The sequence below is a fragment of the Rhopilema esculentum genome, chromosome 10, assembly GCF_057945365.1.
Source record: "Rhopilema esculentum isolate cy_ngs chromosome 10, ASM5794536v1, whole genome shotgun sequence".
Lineage (NCBI taxonomy): Eukaryota > Metazoa > Cnidaria > Scyphozoa > Rhizostomeae > Rhizostomatidae > Rhopilema > Rhopilema esculentum.
Genome location: NC_142824.1, coordinates 8932681 through 8953555, shown reverse-complemented (window position 1 = coordinate 8953555; position 20875 = coordinate 8932681). Strand labels below are relative to the sequence as shown.

At 35.5% G+C, this 20875-nt stretch overlaps 3 protein-coding genes across 3 annotated transcripts; all 3 read left to right on the top strand.

Annotated features, from left to right (window-relative positions):
• The first annotated feature begins 1069 nt into the window (after nucleotides 1–1069).
• On the top strand, nucleotides 1070–7476 carry LOC135692085 (uncharacterized). The gene is made up of 3 exons (XM_089110803.1): nucleotides 1070–5013; nucleotides 5125–5659; nucleotides 5841–7476. Exons 1-3 carry the CDS (start codon nucleotides 4457–4459, stop codon nucleotides 5964–5966), a joined length of 1218 nt encoding a protein of 405 aa, XP_088966929.1. The 5' UTR covers nucleotides 1070–4456; the 3' UTR covers nucleotides 5967–7476.
• Nucleotides 7477–7513: 37 nt separating this feature from the next.
• On the top strand, nucleotides 7514–9063 carry LOC135692040 (histone deacetylase 3). Its single transcript, XM_065210060.2, has one exon. It carries the CDS (start codon nucleotides 7671–7673, stop codon nucleotides 8973–8975), a length of 1305 nt encoding a protein of 434 aa, XP_065066132.1. The 5' UTR covers nucleotides 7514–7670; the 3' UTR covers nucleotides 8976–9063.
• A 3318-nt stretch (nucleotides 9064–12381) lies between these two features.
• LOC135692078 (ribosomal RNA processing protein 36 homolog) lies at nucleotides 12382–20742 on the top strand. The gene is made up of 9 exons (XM_065210104.2): nucleotides 12382–12561; nucleotides 13202–13217; nucleotides 13504–13564; nucleotides 13910–14020; nucleotides 14129–14195; nucleotides 15979–16083; nucleotides 16382–16456; nucleotides 16848–16965; nucleotides 17278–20742. The coding sequence occupies exons 1-9, from the start codon at nucleotides 12478–12480 to the stop codon at nucleotides 17421–17423; spliced, it is 783 nt and encodes a 260-aa protein (XP_065066176.2). The 5' UTR covers nucleotides 12382–12477; the 3' UTR covers nucleotides 17424–20742.
• The last annotated feature ends 133 nt before the right edge of the window (nucleotides 20743–20875 follow it).

Here is a 20875-nt window from a genome sequence, read left to right as displayed (position 1 = left end):
TGAAATGTAATGACAATGTTGTTCGGGAAGGTTTCCTATATACGAGTGACCCACAAACTAATATCCTTGTTCTTGTTAATCGAATTGTTTTATGTCAAGAAACCGCGTCAATAACGGCGGAAGATGGTTGTAAACTTTCTCAAAGTTACCCCGCGAATCAAGAGAACAAAGATACCAACAATGTTGCCGTAACAGATGTCAAGTCTTCACAAAAGCTAAAATTCGAATTTATAATGGGAGATGCTTATGAGTGTGTGAAAGATATACACAACGATTCTGATGATCAAATATGGGCAAGTATTCAAGAAACTTTACTTCGAATGATTGAGAGAAAAGAAAATTGTACACCTATAAGTTCGCCTGACACCAAAGAGAAGTTGGAAGTGATTACAGAGAGACTGGAAAAGCATCACGTACCTTATAAAGTCGACAAGTTTTCCATCGAGCTTTTTGGTGGTCTTGTTAAGATTGAACCACCATATAATAAAAATTCATGCTTTAGTCGCAACCCAGTTGTTTTAGACAAGATACGAAACCTAATTGAAACAGATAGTAGAGATGTTGAAATGATTTAAAAGCTGTGATCATTTATGTCACTTAAATTTTGTTTTATTATTTCATGAAGCTATATTTTATATATATGCATCAAATATCTTTTCATGTACGGTTTATGCTTATATAGGATTATACCATGTCAGAACTTTCCTTAATGATAATAATAATAATAATAATAAACATTTTTAGAGCATACATACAAATAATAAAATATCTATCTATGGCGCTCTACAATGACAAAAGTTTATAATTAAAGTTTAAAATTGCATGGATCAATTTACTGTGCTTCAATGTCAATACACATGCAAAGTATGCTGAACAATCAAATTTTTAGATTTTAAACATTATCATTAACCGTGATCCTTGATCATAAAGTTGATGCAGCGAGAATGCTACTTCCACACTCTCTTTCTGTCCACTTCTCGTGTTAGTGGGTCATCACCTAACCTCTGCTTAATTAAATCACCTTTTCTATAATAGATCCATTTTGGCTTTGAATTGAATGGTTCTTGACTATGTGTGTCATTAGAATCAATTGTTTGAACATTTTAACAAAAGTTCAAAAATAGATCAGATTTTGACTTGCCTATGTACTATGGGTTTACAAAACCATGAAAGTTGCCAAAGAAAAGTGGCTAGAAACAAGATAAAAATACAAGAAGGGCAACTCATTTGCCTCATCAATGGTTGCTATTGTCAAAGTTGGTCTTGTTTCGAACAACAGAGCCTGTTACATTCAGAAACAGGATGTTGCTAACATCTATGTCCTTCAACATGTTTGACATATTTCTTCCAACCAGTTGGGTGTTATTAACTCAACTTTTTGCTCAAAAGAGTTTTCTATAAGCATTAGTAGACATAGGACTTGGTAGATAATGGTTGCTATATGTTTGATATGGCAAATTTGTTTAAAAACTTATGCTCTCTTTGCCTCTTCTTGTGATAGTTGGTCCTTGCCTATCTTTGCTAATTTTACAAAACTGTAACTTTGTTTCTGTACTAAAAGTGGACTGATGCTGTTTGCAAGTCAATCAACCAGTGGCGTAGTGTCAAGGGAAGCTGGTAATGCACCGCATGCCCTACAAAATCTAACCAAAAATATTTCTTAAAACACCTTTTCGAAACAGAAAACAGTTTCTTTTGCTTAAACAATTGCTTTGACAATTAATTGAAATTTGCACTGTCAAACCCTTGATACACCAAACGGAGTTCAATGGATCCACCTTAGCTTTACCTTGGAAGTAATTTACTAATCTTTGTACCCCTGTTTCTAAACCAAATAGGGAGGGTACTCAAATAGGGATGGTACGGGGTAATTTATTTGAACATAAGGGGTTAGGCGGATATCTCTTGACCAAATCTTTTACTTTTAATTGTGACCAATCAAAAATCCTTATAAAAGTCTGAAAAAGTGGTCTAAAATTTATCATTATTTTTCTTTCTTTGAAAAGCCTAATGCATTTTGACATGAAGGGGGACAGAAGTCGAGTAACTATTGCACTGGCTACATAATTCCACTCACACGCTAGCTAATTAGGCAATAGTTCATTGACAAATTGCTTGTGATATAAGATAATAGGGGAGTGTTTGGGTAACAACTGATAGGGCAGTGAATAGTTGCAGTAAAAATTGTCATGTTTTTTATTATATAATTTTCATTTCGGAATGTGCTGTAGATGTTCTGTTTGGGCATGATAGAAATATAGAGACAGCGCTATTTTAACTACCAGGTGTTTTTAAAAAGCTATATTGTTATCTGATATATTGTTGGTTTACTTAAAACATTTTGGGTAGATTTTGGCAAAATAGCCCAATACCCAGATTGCAGTAGAATGTTGAAGCAAATTTTAGCCCTAGCCCTGCCAGTCAATAAGGTGGGAAAAATGAACTATTTTGGAACAGCATTGTTTGAGAATGATAGAAACAAAATTATTGTTTATTTGAGACAAAGTATTTTCACAATATTTTGGGGGAGTGAGGGTTCCTGCCTGTCTTCTCATTTTACAGAGCAATATTATTTTAACATGGCCTTATTTGTCCTTAAACTTTACAGCATTTCAAGGTCCAAATCTTAATTAGGGAAACAAAATTTCACCTTTAGCATGTAAAACAAGATTTGCAGTTGACCAAAATGTACTCTGGGGATCAACATTATTGTCCTCCCTTCGCTTCTGTCACTTTGAAGATTCGTCTACAAGTAGACAGTCATGTGAAAAGTACTTTTAAAAGAACAAAAATTTTAAGCTGAGCAAAATGCTGTAATATTTCCGATAATTTCCCATGTTAAGTGCAGGAAAATTTAATTTCATGTCGCTTTATGGTAAACTTTAGGGTGTGTAGCAAAATATTTACCGGGCGTTATCTCGGACACTTCCCCCCTTTCAGTACACTTCCTTTTTTATGCCTTTGATAAAAGTCTGCCCATGTTTGCCATGCCATACTTTTAACGTCGCTGTTAACAGGAAAACACACTTGAAATGAAACGGATCAGGAGGGCGACTACCATAAACATAGCATTTCTCATTAAGCGCCAGTTAGGAGCCAATGACTATTCTCCCCAAAAATGAAGAAAAAAAGGAAGCAAAAATCGATATGCGTTTGCAAACACACTCGTGGTCAAAACGCACAATAATCGAGACCATTCTAGGAAATTAACATTTCAGCGATAAATTTAATGGCTGCCCACGAAACACATCAAACTGAAAATTTATGACCATGAAGAAGCTTGAATATGAATTTAAAGAGGGGTCGGCAACAGATGATAAAGTGCACAATTTACGCTGAATGCGCAACTTTGGTTGCAACAGGCACTTAGTGGCAACTGAAACTTGGGGGTACGGGAGCAACACCGTGAAGTAGGTACTAAGGAGAAGCTCTGGATGGGCCCACAATATTAGAGCCCGTTTTCGGCAAAAGTTTCCTTTTCGCAAATTTTGAAGGCAATCAATCGACCAGATATACCAATTAAAACTGGCAACTTTAAGCAAAAGGCGGTTTGTTTGCAGCCAATCCCACTATATATATGACGTTATTCGCACATGATGTGATTTAAACATGACAATATTCAATAAAAGAAATTTCAAGAAAATTTTTCATTTTTTCAAGAATTTTAAAGAAACCGTTTTCCATTAGAATTTCCCATTTAGAATGTCGCCAAATTGCTTGCTTCAACATTTGCTCTTATCAAACACTCCTGAAAATAAGTTTTTACATTTTCTTTGATTTTAGCTTCCATAGTAACATTAGAAATATGTATTTTCAAGCTTCATTTAATTGAAACTAATTTTCCTCTCTTAAGAATCAAGATGTAAATGCTGAGTGAGGTAAGTGCTAAGTGCAAGGTTCCTGGCAGCAAATAACCTGACATCGAATAACCTGACACCATGAGATTTTTTATGGCTGCGATAATTTTTTTTCCTTTTTTCACCGACACCACTTGAAGGTGATTTTTTGTCATACTGATATACTTATTGCAAGTATTAAATGACAAAAGTATATAAGGAAAGAAATAATCATTCATTCAACACCTAATTGGCAAATATAATTAAATGTGCAATATGCAAATATTTTCACTTATTTGAACAACAGCAAATTTTAATTTTTATGCAATAATTAAGTGCCTTGGTACATGCATCTTTTTTATGTGATTGTTCTAAAAAACAGAGCTTTTAAACCGAGTTACAACAAGCTTTGAACAGTTCAGGCTTTCACTTATAAAGCAGAGCTATGCTATGCAACTAATGCAGACATTGGCCTCGTCAAGCTCTGACGTCAGGTTCCAATTAATCGTCGTTGCCTATCAATCAGGTTCCATTTAATCTGACGTATGATACATATAGCCATTGCAGTATAATTTCTTCAGATTAAATCAGCATTGATTGTCGAAGCACACGTTGAAAAAATGGGAAATTTACTCACGAAAAACAAAGTTTCAGCTTTCTCTGAAAGTAAAAAGTCCGGATCGAGAAATTTGAATAAATCGAACAAACATTGGTATCGAGGTTTGTTTTGCTGTGGTGAAAGCGCAGTGACAGTCGATACATTAGCAACGCAAAAGGTACAGCAACACGCAAGTAAACATAAAGAATCTAGCAAAGAAGTAAAGCAAGATGGTTCAGGTATCCAGTATGCTGAAAAATGCATCGAAGACGAGGTTGATTCTTTAAAAGAATTTGTTCTTGCTAAACCAAGGAAGCTTCAATTGCCTTTTGACAAGGCTCCGTTGCCAAAAAGTGGAGAAGATGAAGAACTGAAAATAATCAGACATGGAATTGTTGTCAAGACCGGTGAAGATGGTCATGCACGGGCTGTTGCATTTAACGTTGAGCTATTGGAAGAAGATTTACTCGGCAGACCACAATCCAGAATGTCAATGGGCCATCAAGCAAATAGACCGAGAAGACAGTGTAACAGATTGCCAGAGCTGCCTGCCATCACCAAGGAAGATATAAAGAGAAAGTGAGTAATGATACATTTCTTGTTTGGAACTACTTTGTTGAAAATAAAGTTTTGATATCTATTGTCTTCTATAGTTTTAAAGTTTTGATGAGAAAATCATTTGTATTCTAGATTATCACAAGCCATGGAGAGAAAGGATGTTCTTCTGAGAGATAGAACTCAAAGGCTCAGACAAAGAGCCATCCTCTCAAAAGAGATGCTGCAACGGCTTGAGGCAGAGAAACAGCGGCTTTTGCAAGAGAGGATAGAGGGCAAGGAAAGAAAGGCTGCAGAGAAGAAGGAGAGATTGAGAATAAAAAAGCAAAGAAAGGCAGCTAATCAAACCAGACTAGTCGAGAAGGCACAAAGCAATGCAGCCGAGAGAAGGCGACAAAACTGCCGAAATACTGAGGAAAAACTGAAAGCAAAGATAAAATCTGCGAAGGAAAATAAGAAAGAGGTAATGCAAACGCAGGAGAGAAAGCTCAATTTGCACAGATACAAGCAGATTAAAGCAAAATTAATAAAGATGGAAGAAGAGGACAGAAAGTCTACTTTTCACAAAGGAAGTGATGACAACAGCAATGTCACATTCAGTCTCCCTATGCATCTGTTCAATAAGGAAAAGAGAGAAAAGGCAAGAATGTCAAGGTTACCAGGTGAAAAGGTAATTATATCATTGAGAAAAATTGTAGCTACTAAAGAATTCTTATAAATCTACATTATTCAGTCGTAAATCAAGATATTCGATCTTGTTGGGATACGTGTAAGAGAATTGTTGTTTGGTAGCATTTTTATCATTGCTACAGCACCAAGCTAACTGAATTTCTACAATAATTTCTTTTCAGAGAGAAAAGTTCGAAGAGGAGTCGTCAGAGAACAAGGCAAAGATTGAGACATATGTTGACAATTCAAAACATCCTTTTGAGGACAATTCCGAGAGTGATTCAGAGGATGCGTTTTGGGGTTGCTGAATGAATTGAAGATTTTAATCAGGGGACTGAAGAAATCAGGCAACAGACTTGCCGAGCAAAACTTAGGGGAAGTAAGGAATGTCAAGAGTTGGCCCATCACTCAGCTTGGATATGATTATAATGAACTGTCATTTGCTGTCATCTCAAATCAAATTTGATGCTATTTCAAGTTCATTGGCATAAAGCATTGATAGGGGAGATAGAGGAATGAACTCAAATGACCAAGAAATAGAACATCTCTAAGGAGAGAACTTGTATTCATTTTTACAATTGGGCATAATATTGTCAAATGCAAATGCAGACGTAACTAGAAGAAAGCTATAAAGGTTCAATTGTGATGATAGCAATACAAAGCTGCTTATGGAGGGACTGCAAGCTCGATCTAAACTAGAGCCAGAGGCTATTGAATATTTTTGTCAATAAAAGTGCTTCAAATGAATCAAGTATAAGCACGAGTAGAATGGAAATGTAGATTTGTTTATTAACGATTGATATATATTTTCCCCTAAAATTTTTGTTTCTATGTCCATGTATGTTACCCAAACAGGTCAAATTTCTGACACTATTGTCTGTCAGTAGTCAAGAGCCATTATAGAAGTTTGGTTGGATAAAATCCAGATGGCGTTTTGACGCGATCAAATTGTTGTCCTAGAAAGATTTTCTTCCCTCTTTTGCTCATTTGGTAGCTAATACACTCATTTTTTAAAAGAAACTGGCTATAAGAAGCGAGTACTGGACAATCAGAAAAAATTAAGAAACTTCAGTACTCGAAGCAAATAAATTAAGAAACTATTAAATCGTGATAAAACTTAGAACAGCGAAATTTTGTAAAATCCAAGAACATGATTGCCCTGTTGACCTAGAACTTAAGACACAAGGGAAAAAAATATACTTCTCACGTCTAAATACAGCACCAGAAAACGGAAGCGAATCTCTTGACGTGATAAAAAGGTCACGAACATTTCATAACGTCATTCATGACATCGTGAATAGGAAACTCTTAGGAAATAATGAGTATTGAAATTTCCAGAACACTAAGAAACTGGGGTACTCAACATCGACCTTTGTTTCTTAGAAAAAAAACTGAGTGTAGACGACAATTGAACTTAGGACACATTTTTTTTCTCGTTCAAATTATCACAACAATTTGCATTTCTCGCAAAAACTTGTTTAAAAAGATCCTTGTCTTGTTTAGAAAATTTTATTTAAAACTAATACATTTTGCTGTTCGATTGTATATGATTCTTTGTCACACTGCATTCTTTGTTTGCTCAACCTGATTAACTTCACACGACCATCTTATTTGTTAAGTCTATGATCATAAGACCCCCTTCAACTGGGATTGCGGCGTGAGACCCCTTTTAACTTTGCAGATTCGGCTTTATTTACTTCTTGCTCGGGAAACTTGATAGTTGGCTTTAATCAGCAAATCAACCATCGACTGAGCACCCCCTCTCCACAGAATAGAGAGAGCACCCCCTCTCTCTATTCTGTGGCCTCTCTCCCCCGAGAATTGTTTTCATGTCGATAACGGAAACGAGGTTTCAATTCAATTCAGTAGTCGGCTTTGATAGAACAAAATGGCCTAAGAAAAGGATCGGTAGACGTGAAATTCGAGAATTGATTATAAAAATCGAAGTACTTATTGAAATTTGTTCCAAAATAATCATTTTAAGTTGCGAAGTAGTTCCTGAGGATATCAAAATGACTTCAAGTCGGCGTGTTTCTTACTTTTATGACCCTGATGTTGGTAATTTTCATTATGGAAGCGGTCATCCAATGAAGCCTCACAGACTCTCACTGACACACGACCTTGTTATAAACTATGAACTTTTTAAAAAGATGGAAGTTTATAGACCTTATCATGCTTCAGTTCATGATATGTGTCGCTTTCATTCAGAAGATTATATCAAGTTTTTACAGAGAGTTACAGCCAAAAACGTTCATGAATTCGCGGGGTCTTTGTCAAAGTTCAGTGTTGGAGAAGACTGTCCCGTTTTTCCAGGAATCTTTGAGTTTTGCTCTATATATACTGGAGCTTCCCTTGAAGGTGCAGTGAAACTGAATCAGAAAGCTTGTGACATTGCAATTAATTGGGCTGGTGGGCTACATCATGCAAAGAAGTTTGAGGCTTCTGGGTTTTGCTATGTTAATGATATTGTAATTGCTATACTTGAGCTTCTTAAATACCACCCAAGAGTCCTTTATATTGATATAGACATACATCATGGTGATGGAGTGCAAGAGGCATTCTACTTGACTGATCGTGTGATGACATTGTCCTTCCACAAGTATGGCAATATGTTTTTTCCAGGAACGGGTGACATGTATGAGGCAGGTGCAGACGACGGGAAATTTTATTCATTGAATGTGCCCTTAAAAGATGGAATAGATGACCAGGGATACATTCAGTTGTTTAAACCCACAGTTGAAGCTGTAATAGATAGGTATAGACCTACATGCATTGTATTACAGTGTGGTGCTGATTCCCTTGCATTGGATCGCCTTGGCTGTTTTAATCTAAATATTAAAGGACATGGAGAGTGTGTTCGCTTTGTTAGTTCATTTAATATACCTATGCTTGTTCTTGGTGGTGGTGGCTACACAATACGTAATGTTGCTCGCTGCTGGACTTATGAGACTTCCATTTTAGTAGATGAAACTGTCAGTGAAAAAATTCCATCAAGTGCAGGATACCTAGAGTACTTTGGCCCTGATTATTCACTATGCCCTGAAATGAGTGGAAGTTTCCCAAATGCAAATACACGACAGTACCTTGATAACATCAAACAGACAATTATGGATCATTTGAAGTGCATGACTGCCGCTCCAAGTATTCAAATGCAGGAAGTTCCACCAGATCTGTTAAGCCTAGAACTGAATACCGAACCTAATCCTGATACACGTATTTCACAGGAAGAAGAAGATTCAAGAATTGATGCTGCTAATGAATTTTATTCAGGAGACGCTGATAATGATAAAGATACAGAATATCTTGAAGTCTTATAGACTTGCATCTTGGCTAAAAAGCTATTTTTAAACCTGATAGATTTGTACATAAAATGAGATAATATTTTGATAATCTCAGATTAAGATATCAGCAGGCTATTTTTTGTGTTTTTTGGCTGCCAAAGCCAGAAAGTGTAGTGAAGGTAACAGTTTACAATCCCGAAAAAATACTATCAAGATTTTGCATCAACCCCTAACCCCCCCCCCCCCCCATCTCTATGCTGCTGAATAACTTTGAATGGAGGAGGGTTTATCATAAACTGTCTCTAGGATTTTAGATGTTTAACAATTACAAATTAAAGAAAGAAGAAACAGCTGCTGAATAAATTTTTGTATGGTATAATCTGTTTCAACAAGAATATAGTCTTTTTGAAGTATAGTTCGAAGAAAGGGATGTTTTTGTCCAAGTTTCATTTCCGAAACTTCAGGATCTCTGTTCACTCAATTTGCAAAGCCGCAGCTTCACTGTAGCAGACCTGCCAACTCTCCCAGTTTTGCCTGGAGACTCCCACTTTCTCGTGAGAAATTGAAAAGATAACGAGACAGAGTGGTAATAGGCAGCCTATTACCACTCTGTCTCGTTATCTTTTCAATTTCTCACAATTTCATAACGTCCGCTCGATTTTGCCTAGTTTCCTCCTGATTTTGAGACTTTTTGAAAATAAGAGAACCAGTTAATTCTGGCAAAAGCCAAAATCTTTTTTACAAGAAAATTCATAAGTTATTTGCTGTGTGGTCTGGAGGGATGTAATAGCCTTTTGTAGCACTAAAATGAAAGGGAGATACCTGGATCAAAAAGCTGCTGCCAAAAATCGAAAGATAGTCCTGGTACAACCATATAGAAAGGTCGAAGCAGAACATCTGTTCAGCATTGTCAGGAAAAAAGACTGACTCTTGTCTGAAGCTGGATTGCTACTGGTATTCTGGCAATTAAATCACAGCACTGTGATTCAAGAATTCCTTGCCATAAATGGGTACTTGAAGAAGATGTTGACAAAAGCAAAAAAAACTGCACCTGTTAGAAATGACTCACTTTTTTGACAAGCTACCTTAACATGTATACCTTGCTTCATTGTTGTTTGGTTATTGTTTTAGGTACAGAAATGGAACAAATATAATCTCCCTACCTTTCTACATTTCTTTTTTTTATCAAAAATCTTGGTATCTCCCTATTTTATCTATGTTCAGGTTGGCAGGTCTGCTTTAGAAATAGCAATCCTTTCCAAGTTCTTGTCAACAATGCACGCTTCAGTAAAAAGACTGGTCTGAAAACGTTCAAGACAAGTCCTTAGTCACAGGCACCGCGGAGCGTTGAGAAAAGTGGGGGGTTTACAAAAAGTGGGGGGGGCTAAAACCGTATAAAAGAGGCTTTACTGCTAGTTTATACGGTTTATTACGTAATATTTGGCATTTTTGCAAAAAACAATGAATTTTATACAGCATCTCATTTAGAATTTAAAGTAGTGATGTTGTGTTCAAACTAGACTTTTTCATCATACCCTATTTAATAGCAGGGATGTGGTGCTAGGGCAGGGGTGGGCAACCTTTTTGGAGAGTTGACCTAATCTTCCAACCTTTTCCTTTCGCAGGGCAAAGGTAATAAGAAAAGCGAACACGATAGTTGTAATGAAATGATAATAAGAACAATGAAAATCTTTCTTCAATTTCAATAACATGACAATTACAAACATCTCTATAACATAGAAAGATAGACAAGACTGTTACAATCGTAAGTGAAAAGGGAAAACTAAAGAGACCAACCAAAATTAAAATATAAAAAGGACGTGATTCAGGGTTTGGAGAAACCATGTTAGCAAAGAAATAGTTATCAAGGAATTAGACACCAATCAACGTTTAGCACCGGCCCTTTTAGCACAGACCATTTATTGGCCCCCCGGTGCACAAGAAGCTGAGATATGACAAAATATGGAAAACCGTTATACCTGCTCAGTTGCCATGGATGCCCCAAGTAAGATTCGTTCTTGCTGCATTTGTTAACTTTTGCCCTGTCCTCCGAAGATTCTGCTGTCCTCGAAGCACAGTGAATTCGTGACAACACAGGGGCGCACCCACAGCAAACTTAAAGGAGGGGCAGTTGATAGTAGGGGTGCTGAAAAACTTCCAGAAATTGGTGACGAGTGTACGCTGTTTACAACAATTTCAGTCCCTAACTACTGATAGAAGGCTCTCCATTCTCCAAGATGTAAAATGGATGTTTAAAATCGCGAGAGAGATATGCTACGAAGACGGAAACTTTAGAAAATGATAATTTGTTTTGAGCGGCTATTCTTAATCCGAGGCTAAACTTTAATCCAAACTGCTAACATAATAGACGAAGGTTCTTCGCGAACTTTAATACCAAATAAAATATCCCAAAATATATAAAGACTAACGAGGTAAAACGTAGTCTTTCTCAAGCACTGCCTGTCCTAATTACATGCTGGGCCGCAAGGGCTTTCGCAAGCCTCTTGGGCGAAACGGTTAGCTTCATTCAACTGTTTAGCATTAACATGTCTTAACCCTCCGAATCTCTCTCCGGATCTCTTAGAATCTAACTAACTTACGTATATTTATACCATCTCTATGATTCATACGTAAAAGGAAAGTGCCAGAATATAATCTTACAACAATAGAATGGAATGCTGTGTACTGATGCGTGGTGCTTTGTCGTGAAGACTGGGCCTCCGACGAAGGGAGGGCCGGGAGGGGACCATGACCTCTCACTTTTTTCAAATCTATAGAGCTTTTTTTAAAATCTTTTTATTTTATCTTGGCCCCTCCACTTTCCAACCTGCATCGGAGCCCATGGAAAACAGAACATTCGAGACACAAGGGGGATTTCCTTAAGGCTGATTTCCACGAGGCGAAATTCGCAGCGAATTCGCTTCGAAATTGTCGTTGATTTCCACGAGACTGCGAATTCGCTGCGAAATTATATAATAATTTCCTCCAAAACTCAACTTTAAGGCGCCTATTTTAAGAACTGCACGCATGACGAATGTTCCAAGATCGTTTTCTTACAAATCAAGCAAATTTACCATGCTTTGACTGGTTATTAGGTGCTGCGAAATATTTCGCCGAGAAAAAGTAGAACTCTTTTCTACTTCCTTGCGAATTCGCTGCGAAATCAAAAATCAAAACTGCGCATGCCTTGATGCCTTCATCGGCGATTTCGCTGCGAATTCGCTGCGAAATTCGCCTCGTGGAAATCAGCCTTTAGAATCTACGTAATAAACGAAATAGCTTTGTACACAAAATAAAGTGTAATTGTTAAATAAATAAATTACATAGTAGCTCTATTACAAAGAGAAAATTATACACCTATAGCAAAAGAATTTGAATAACGCTCTATTGTTTTGCAAAAAGTGCTCCAGTTTCACCTAGAGGTTGCAACTCAGCAAAAAGAGGCAACTGGAAAATGGCTGTCTGGCTATCGATTTTTGAGAGGAGCAACAGGGCATTTTGAAAAGTCCTAAGCACAACGACTGATACAAAACGCAAAATGGATGATAGTTTTGACTCAGATATGGGCGAAAGTGACGTTGAAATATCGACCGATTCTTCTGATCAAGAAGAAAACAAAGAAGTAAGAAAATTTATTTTAACCATCACATTTTTAATTTCTAATGAAACGCCCGTGTGTTAATCAGATTTAGTGTTTGTGAAATTGTCAAAACCCTATCAAATCGATCTAAATAATTTCCTGAATTATTGGATAGCAGTATCAAGTTCGGAAAGTTTATATGGTTGCAAACCTCGGGTAGTAAGTAAATTGAGACGTTTTGTTACGATTAAGAATCCATTAGGCCTGTACACTTATCAGCAAAAATGAGCCAAATTCTAATTTGTTCATATACATAGTAATAAATTTATTTGTTATACTCATCTCATCCAGGGTTGTAACAAAAGGGGACCCTAATATTCAAAAGGGACCCAAAAGCAAAACGTCTGCAGATTGTACAATACGGAGTTTGAAAATGTGTGCAGTTGGGTTGCCTGTTAACCCTCTTTCCCATGAATGCCAGAGTGCAAAGTATTTGTTGTGCGTGGGAATTATTTTCTGCTTGCGCTGTAACAAATCAAGTTGCAGAATAGCAGGTTAAAAGCTGTGGTATTTCATTTTTAATAGCATTTGTAAGCCTTATAGTGATGCTATGTTTGTTGGATTCATGTATGAGAGTATTTGTATGAATTCCCAATAATTTTGAATTTATTTTCCTTTTTAGGATTCAATAAGAAATGGTGAGCCTCTAGTTCTTATAGCCTATCTGTTTGCGATTAATTAATATTCATAGAGATCCAGGAATTTTCGTAGATCACACTTTTTAGCATTTTTTCATTGGTCAGCTCTTTAAGTCCAGGTATTTGTATTTTATCATTTGATTGACTTGAAATTTATTCAATTCAGTACTCAGAGAGATTTCTAAACTATTTACAATAATTTAACATTTACTTAAAATTTTCTTTAATCTTTAATAAAATTTTGTTACAAAGTAATCTAATGACATCATGTTTCTACCTTCATTAGAATTAGGGGATGTGCCATTTGAAGATCTAGAAGTTTTAGAGAAGAAGCTTGGAGAATCAAGGTTAACTTCAATATCTTTAAGTTTGATTTCTTTTTAAATTCTTAAGTTAAAAGGCTCTCCTCTTGTGTAAAGAAAAATTTTAAAAAGATTTTTACTCAGTGAAACCTGTCTTTTGCTCTCCAATTAACATTAAAATATCAACATTCATATATTTCAGAACATTTTTACTGTTAATATGTTGTTAATGTCATAAATATTTTGTCAGTTAGTGTTCTGTATAAATACAGTTCTCTTAAAAGGGCCACATTTTATTTAACTTGAAATACTGCCTCTTAGAAGTAATTCCATCACATTTCTTAAGCCATTTGAAGATGCAAATACAAATACAAATTTTATGACTTGCAGATATGAAGAGGTAATGTTTGGTGTAAAGAAAGAATCAAATAATACAGAAAAGAAAAGGGAAGCGAAAAAGAGTGACCAGTTTGCCGAAAACAGAAAGAAAAAAGATAGCAGGTACCATGGATTCTGGTTTGAGTTTTTTTAGATTTTTTTCAAATGTATCTTGTTTCATTTCCTTGCTTTAAGTTTTTAGCATTAAATTTAAGAATATTTTCATTTGAGACCCCTTGAGATGTCATCAAAACAGAAGCCAAAAGGATTTCGAAGAGTAGTCAAAACCAATTCAGCGGTAAATTGTTAATTTTTTTCAAGATATTCTTTCTCTACTGTGTGTGAAATATGGAAACTGATAGGATCTCTTTTAGAATTTTGTTGTAGTGCGTCTCTTTTTAAAATCTCTTCCAATGCTGCTGAGACCAGTCGACTTAGTGAGAGTCACATTTTCAAGCTGGCCTAAGATTATATTTTCTTACAGTTTTCATCAAAGAAGCAAAATTTCAAACATTCTCCTTAAACATATTTGAAACACTAAGGCGGCTTACTTATTCTTGTGAAAACATTTTATGTTTCAAACTTCCTGTTCATATTGACAACTCAGGTCAAAACACGGTTTGGCCACATTTTATGGAAATTGCAGTGATGTTCTGTTCCTTCAGCCCAGCAGTTCTATTTTTAAAATTTCCCCTCTTGGCTTAAAATAATTTCAAAATGTATCGTTTAGCACTTGCAATAATTTATTAAGGCATTGACAAAATAGGAGATTGGGAATCCATATAATAAACAAAACTAGAGAACTGCCAATTGACCCAAAATAAATGTCTTGTTTGATCAGTTTTTCAAATAAAAAATCAATCGTTTTTTGGAATTTTATTTCTGCTTGAGCCTTGGAGTAAGTTTTATTTGAGTTTATCTTTGAAGAAAATTCAAAATACAACCCTCCAGGATTTGTATTTTATTCTCTCCAGGACTCATCAATTTTATTCTCATTTTATAGTCCCTCGTAAGTATAAAAAAATTATTAGAAGTTTAGGGTAGCGTACTTTGTGACTGCATTATTTCTGTGACTTCTGCTCCGTAACTATTACTGAAATTCCTGTTACAGTGGTTGGGGTATCATTTTTCCACTTCTGAAATAAACAATTCAAAATCCATTTTGTATACTTCTGTGTGCAAGTTAACTGATCGCTAACTTGAAAGTTACAATACCTAATCACCTTGGTTGCCACTTGCCAAAATTTCTGCATTCTGAACACTGTAAGGGATAAGTATAGCAGAAATTGGCACATGTTATAAGGTGCGAAAAAAGATGCAATGTGAAACCAGCCTAAAGGGCAAATGAAAAAAAATTGCTCGATGGATGGTTCTTTGTTTAGAAAGAATTGGTTGGTGTTGTATTTCAATGGAAAAAAAGTTTGTCATTTTGATGAAATGAAAATGCATCAAAGAACTTAGAAATATATCTATAATTACCATCCTGGTTTGAAATTTATACAGTGTCACCATTGGTTCAGTTCTGTATCTTGAGTTTTCTGTATTTTATCTTCTTGAACAGAATTTACAGCTTCTATTAATTTTTTATCAGAAAAATGTGGCTTTTATTTATCAGCAGTTTGATTCGAAGGTGGCTTTTTTATTGACAAATATTTGAATATTTGATTGGTATAAAATGGTATGTTGCTATGACTACAAATTTTGTGTGTCTTTTTGTATATTTGCAGATTTACAGGCCTAAAATGCTTGAATTCCCACAAAGGCTCACGTTTTTTCTCAGCAAGAGCCTGAAGGACCTATACCCCTGTAACTTCTTTTCCAGTAGCATATTTTCAAGGAGAACTTCTATTTGCAAAAATTCCCTTGCAAAACTTAAGGGTGGGTTCAAATCAAGGCAGCTTCTATTCAATAAAATACAGGGATCTGTTTGATTCTACTTTATTGAGTGGTACAGCAATGAAGGGTGGCAATCCTGAAATATTTTGTGCTTGAAAATGACTAAGTTTTGTTTTTTAACGTTGGTTTTTGACATTATTTGAGAAATTAAACATTTGTTGTGATTAATGTTGCTCTTTTTTTAGGTTACAAGGGATCCACGCTTTGACAACCTTTCCGGGAATCTGAACATAGAATTGTTCAAGAAATCATATTCATTTTTGGACGAAATTCAGAAAAAAGAGAAGGAGGCTAGTGATTTATAATATAATGCTTAAAAAATAAAATGCTTTAAGTAATCTTTCTACATTCCATTCCATAACCATGTCTGTAATAATGGATACCTTCAACCATGGATATCTGAAAATAAATATTTATGTAGATATTTGAATTTAGCACATAGAACTTTTTGCATTGCTTTTGAAACTGAGGTTGATGGACAGATAATTTATTTTCAAGGCAGTGTTTAGAAGGTGCCATTATTGTTTGCACTGTTTTGTGTTAAGCTTGTTTACATTTATTGATAAATTGAAAATTTGTAATTCTTAGGTGGTCCAAAAGCAACTCAGAAGTGAGAAAAGTTTTGAAAAGAAAGCTGCTTTGCACAAGCTGATGCAGAAAATTGTAGGTATTAATGTACTTGAACCAAAGTATTGCATATTATGTTTTGTTTATCTAAGAAAATGCAAAGAAAAACAGCATTAAATATTTCATACTTGCAATCAAGTGTCAAGTGTGTAGGGGGATATCTTTCAAGCAATAAAAGAAGTTGCATAAAAGAGGAGAGTCAAGCATATAAGTTTTCATATTGGTAAATGATTGTATCAAATAACTATGAATGATTGGGTAGCATGCAATTTTCTTATGCTTCTCTTTAGCAAAAGACAGAGCAAGTGGTCTTACAGATTTCAAGCTTACTTGTATTGTATTTCTAAATGTTATGTTGATCATTTTTGACTAATCTTATTTAACTAAATTTTCTTATTTTCTTATCTTTCATTTTGTTCTTTGAAAGGAACAAAAAGAAAAAATTGAAATGGAAGAAAACGAAAGAAAAGAGCAACATCGCGAATGGAAGAGAAATGAAAAAGAAGCAATTAAACGCGGAAAGCGGCCATTTTATTTAAAGAAATGTATGTATGCTATTTTGAAAAGCAATTACTTTCTGCATACTAGGCACCTTAGTGATATGTTCAGAATCTTATCAATTAGATGATTTGAGTTTCTTATCTTGCTTAAGGAAATAAATTCAATCAATAGAGCAAATATCATCAATTTATGGCTATGGAGTTTAGGTTATGGTCACGAAAGGATTCATTCAAATTGCGACTGCAACATTTAAAAGCGATCTGATATGACATCAGATCCGTATGACTAGGCCATTTTGAATCAAAGTTATAGTTATCTGGGGTTCTATTTTTATGTTCCTTTCCCGATCTTCTTAGCCGAAAGAAAGAAAAAGGAGCTTGCTGAAAAATTCAAGAAGCTCAAAGAGACTGGAAAAATTGAAAAATATTTGAGCAAGAAAAGAAAGAGAAATGCTGCAAAGGACAGAAAATATTTACCTATGAAGCGAAAGCAAGAGAGTTAACAAAATATATGTGAGGGTAGTTTGTTTTTATGTTAGTCAGACACTATTTATTCTGATCGAATATTTCTTTTTGATCATTTTCTGCAAGATTCAATACACACGAAAGTCTAAAAGGGGAAGCCAAATGATTGCAGAAAACTAAGAAAGTTCATAGAAAGTGCTCGTTGACATACTATTGTATCTGTTGTGAGGTTTGTAAGACGTGGGCTGCAATGATGAGCTTGAACTTGGTTTTATCTCATTTTCATAAACATAACAACTATTTACATTATTAAAGCTGTAACTCAAAACTCTGTTGGAAAATCCATAACTCTCGACTCGACTCAACTCGTGAACTCAACGAACCAGTGCTCCCACTCAACGTTTGCTATTTTCCGCTACGGCGCATGCGTTTTTCCCCTACATTTCCCTACGGCTAATTCCTTGTTTTCCCCCACTTTTCCCTACACTTTTGCTTTTTCCCCTACAATCCCTACAAAAATATGCAGAAAATGTTTGAAAAAACGCATCATGTACACAAATTTTGCTCTAAACATTGAAAAATTAAATAGTAATTCTCAAATACTATATCAATTTCAATATTATCAAGCTCCTTCTGAGTACCCCTTTGTACTACTGCAGAGTGGGAGGGTAATGAGCTTGACCGGTGAGACAACGCCCTTTTGCCTCGTTTCAGTGCTTTGTACCAAGTTAATTTTTTGACAAAAGTAATTACCTCTCCCCACACCGCCCTTAGCGCCGCCCCTGCTTTGCACTATGAATTTATAGCATTTCCATTGTAAACGAACATGATGCTCATCAATGTCAAAATTGGTTGTAAATTTTTCACTGACTTTTACAATTGACTCTAATGTTTTACAGGAAGACATTTTTGTTTTGTTTATATTCATGTACAAAATTGCTCTTTCGATCGCTGCCGTAATTTGTGGTAGTCCAGATCTGTTCAGCATGAAAAGTGCCAGACTTTCGTATTCTTGAAGCTGTTTCATAGCCTCAAGAATTCATTAAGGCTTTGGTTTTCCCACCCACCATTCTTTACAACACCTTTTTTCTATCGGGACAGGTGTGTTACAAGGGCTCCTACTGTTGCCTGTGCAGCTTTACTTAAATATAGACCCTTGGTAACGTGTAATGTCTTTCATGGCAACGAAAATATCGAAATAGCTCATTTGCCCTACAAAGAACGAAATTTTATTGCGATATTCACTTTGAAATCACGAAACCTGAAATTGTCCCAATTAGGTGGATTGAAGTTATTTTGCCTCTTTGTCCAGGGATGTAGATAGTCATTACTAAGACAAAGACGGGGGCTCAATCCATAGGTTGGATCAGCCACCCATAAATATCAGCATATGATATCAGCTGTTATCCCGAAATGTACCTAAATATACTATTCCCTTGATGCTACTTTTACCCAAATCGTGTATCAAACATCGTTAAATAAAGAAATGAAATATCTGAAAAAATAACCTTATTTGAAATCTAACAACATCTATCAGAGTTTCTGAATTATTCTGGCCTGCCATTTAGACGCAAAGAACATTTTTAGTTTTTATTTCTAGCCTCCAAATGTGTTTATTTGTCAAGTGTTGCCCCCAGATAACTAACGAATATTCTAACTACCCAGCAAATAAACAAACTTTCATAATGTTAACCCTCAAATGTAGTGATATATATTGCAGTAATCTTCCAGTTGATATAAATGCACAAAGCCTTGAAGTAACAGTTTGAAAATTTTTTGAAATGTTTTTATAATGCTTCGTGATAAGCGGATTTTTTGGAATTCTTTAGCAAATTGCAAATTGACTCACTTCCACTTGCTTGCGATGGCATTATTTTGTGCAATTTTATGTTTTTATTTATTCACCTTGAATGGACAAGAAAAATTCTTTTTAGCTTACCGAAGGATATTTCCCCAGAAACGTAGAGACAATTTCAAAAGTAGAGGTGCATAATATTCAAATGCGCCTTATATACACTTATTTCCAATTATGAGAAAAATTTAACGTCTATATATTTCATCAATAACGGTCATTTTATCTTTTGATTGAAAGTTGCTAAGACATTATCATATTCAATTAAGGATCGTAATAAACGAAAAGTCGTGGAGCCACGGTTCCCCCATAAATTTCACCAAATTACTTTTATCTTATATCTTATTTTACTGTGTCGTTATTGTTCTCGAAAGTATCGATTTCTTGCATTTCAAATGTCATAGTTTTTACACATTTTCATAAGAACAAGCCTACCCTAAGCATTTTCCTATCTTTTTTGTCCGTTTGATACTCTACCACCATCTAAGACGTATGCACTAAGTTAAGGAAGAGTTAAATGTAGGCTCTGCGCAGCGTTTATAATTGAGAAAACGTGATTTGACTTACGTTTGCCAATTGGATACGTAACAATACGTCTACCGTAAAAGCTCTATTAAGCCCCCGGAGAGGCTTATTTACTCTTTACAGTCCTAGAGTGGCGACTTAAAAGAGAGAGGGGCTTATTAGAGAAAGGAGGCTTACTAATAACTCAATGTAAAAAATGTTATAAAAATGCCCTTATGCGCTTTTTGTTATGAAAATGTCATACAAATGTTCTCAAAAACTTTGCTAGCAGCTTCGAAAGTTTCTTAAAATCAATCAATTATAATGTCCTCGTCTTCCTCAGAGCATAGTCACAAGGATCATTTGATATCCCCTGGGAGATCTTCTAAACAAATTTTGATTGACTTCTAAGGCACACAAGGAAATATTTATATGGGCCGTAATCAATGCACGCAATCTTATCGTCACCACACCCGTCAAGAGACCAACTCATTGCATATGTTTATTTTGTTTGACATCAGGGACTAAGAAGGGGAGCTTAATAGAGAGGGGGACTTGTTGAATATTGACTATCTTGCAGACACCACTACAAGGCACGAACTGTAGTTTTATGTCTGTAATTAGTATACGGGGTTCGGCGTAATACGACCAAAGACGTCCAACATTGAAAACGAGGTTATAGTTAGTGTGAATATATATATCGTGAAATAAACCAATTGGGTGACTTACACAACTCGATAGTACAATGTATGATTCGTAATTGCTAAAAAGACCGTTCGTTGAGTTCAAATGCAAACACAACTCCCTGCGTGTCCGCTCTGTGTATGTTCGATTCTTGACTCCCTCTCCTCGACTGACCACAGGGGTCCGAAGTAATAAAAAAAGATAACAAAATTCAACAGGACTTATTTTAAATTTTTGTTTTATAAGGGAGGGCTTAATAGAGAGGGGGGCTTAAAAGGGAGAGGGGGTTTGATAGAGCTTTTACGGTATTTTATATATGGTCATGTTAATGTAAATCTTAATATCAATGTGTTTAATCCCAGCTTATCAATTTTGTTTTGCTAGTGGTTAGGGTGTTTGGTGTTTAATGACGTAACGTTGACGTAAATTTGAAACGCCGATCTCAAAACG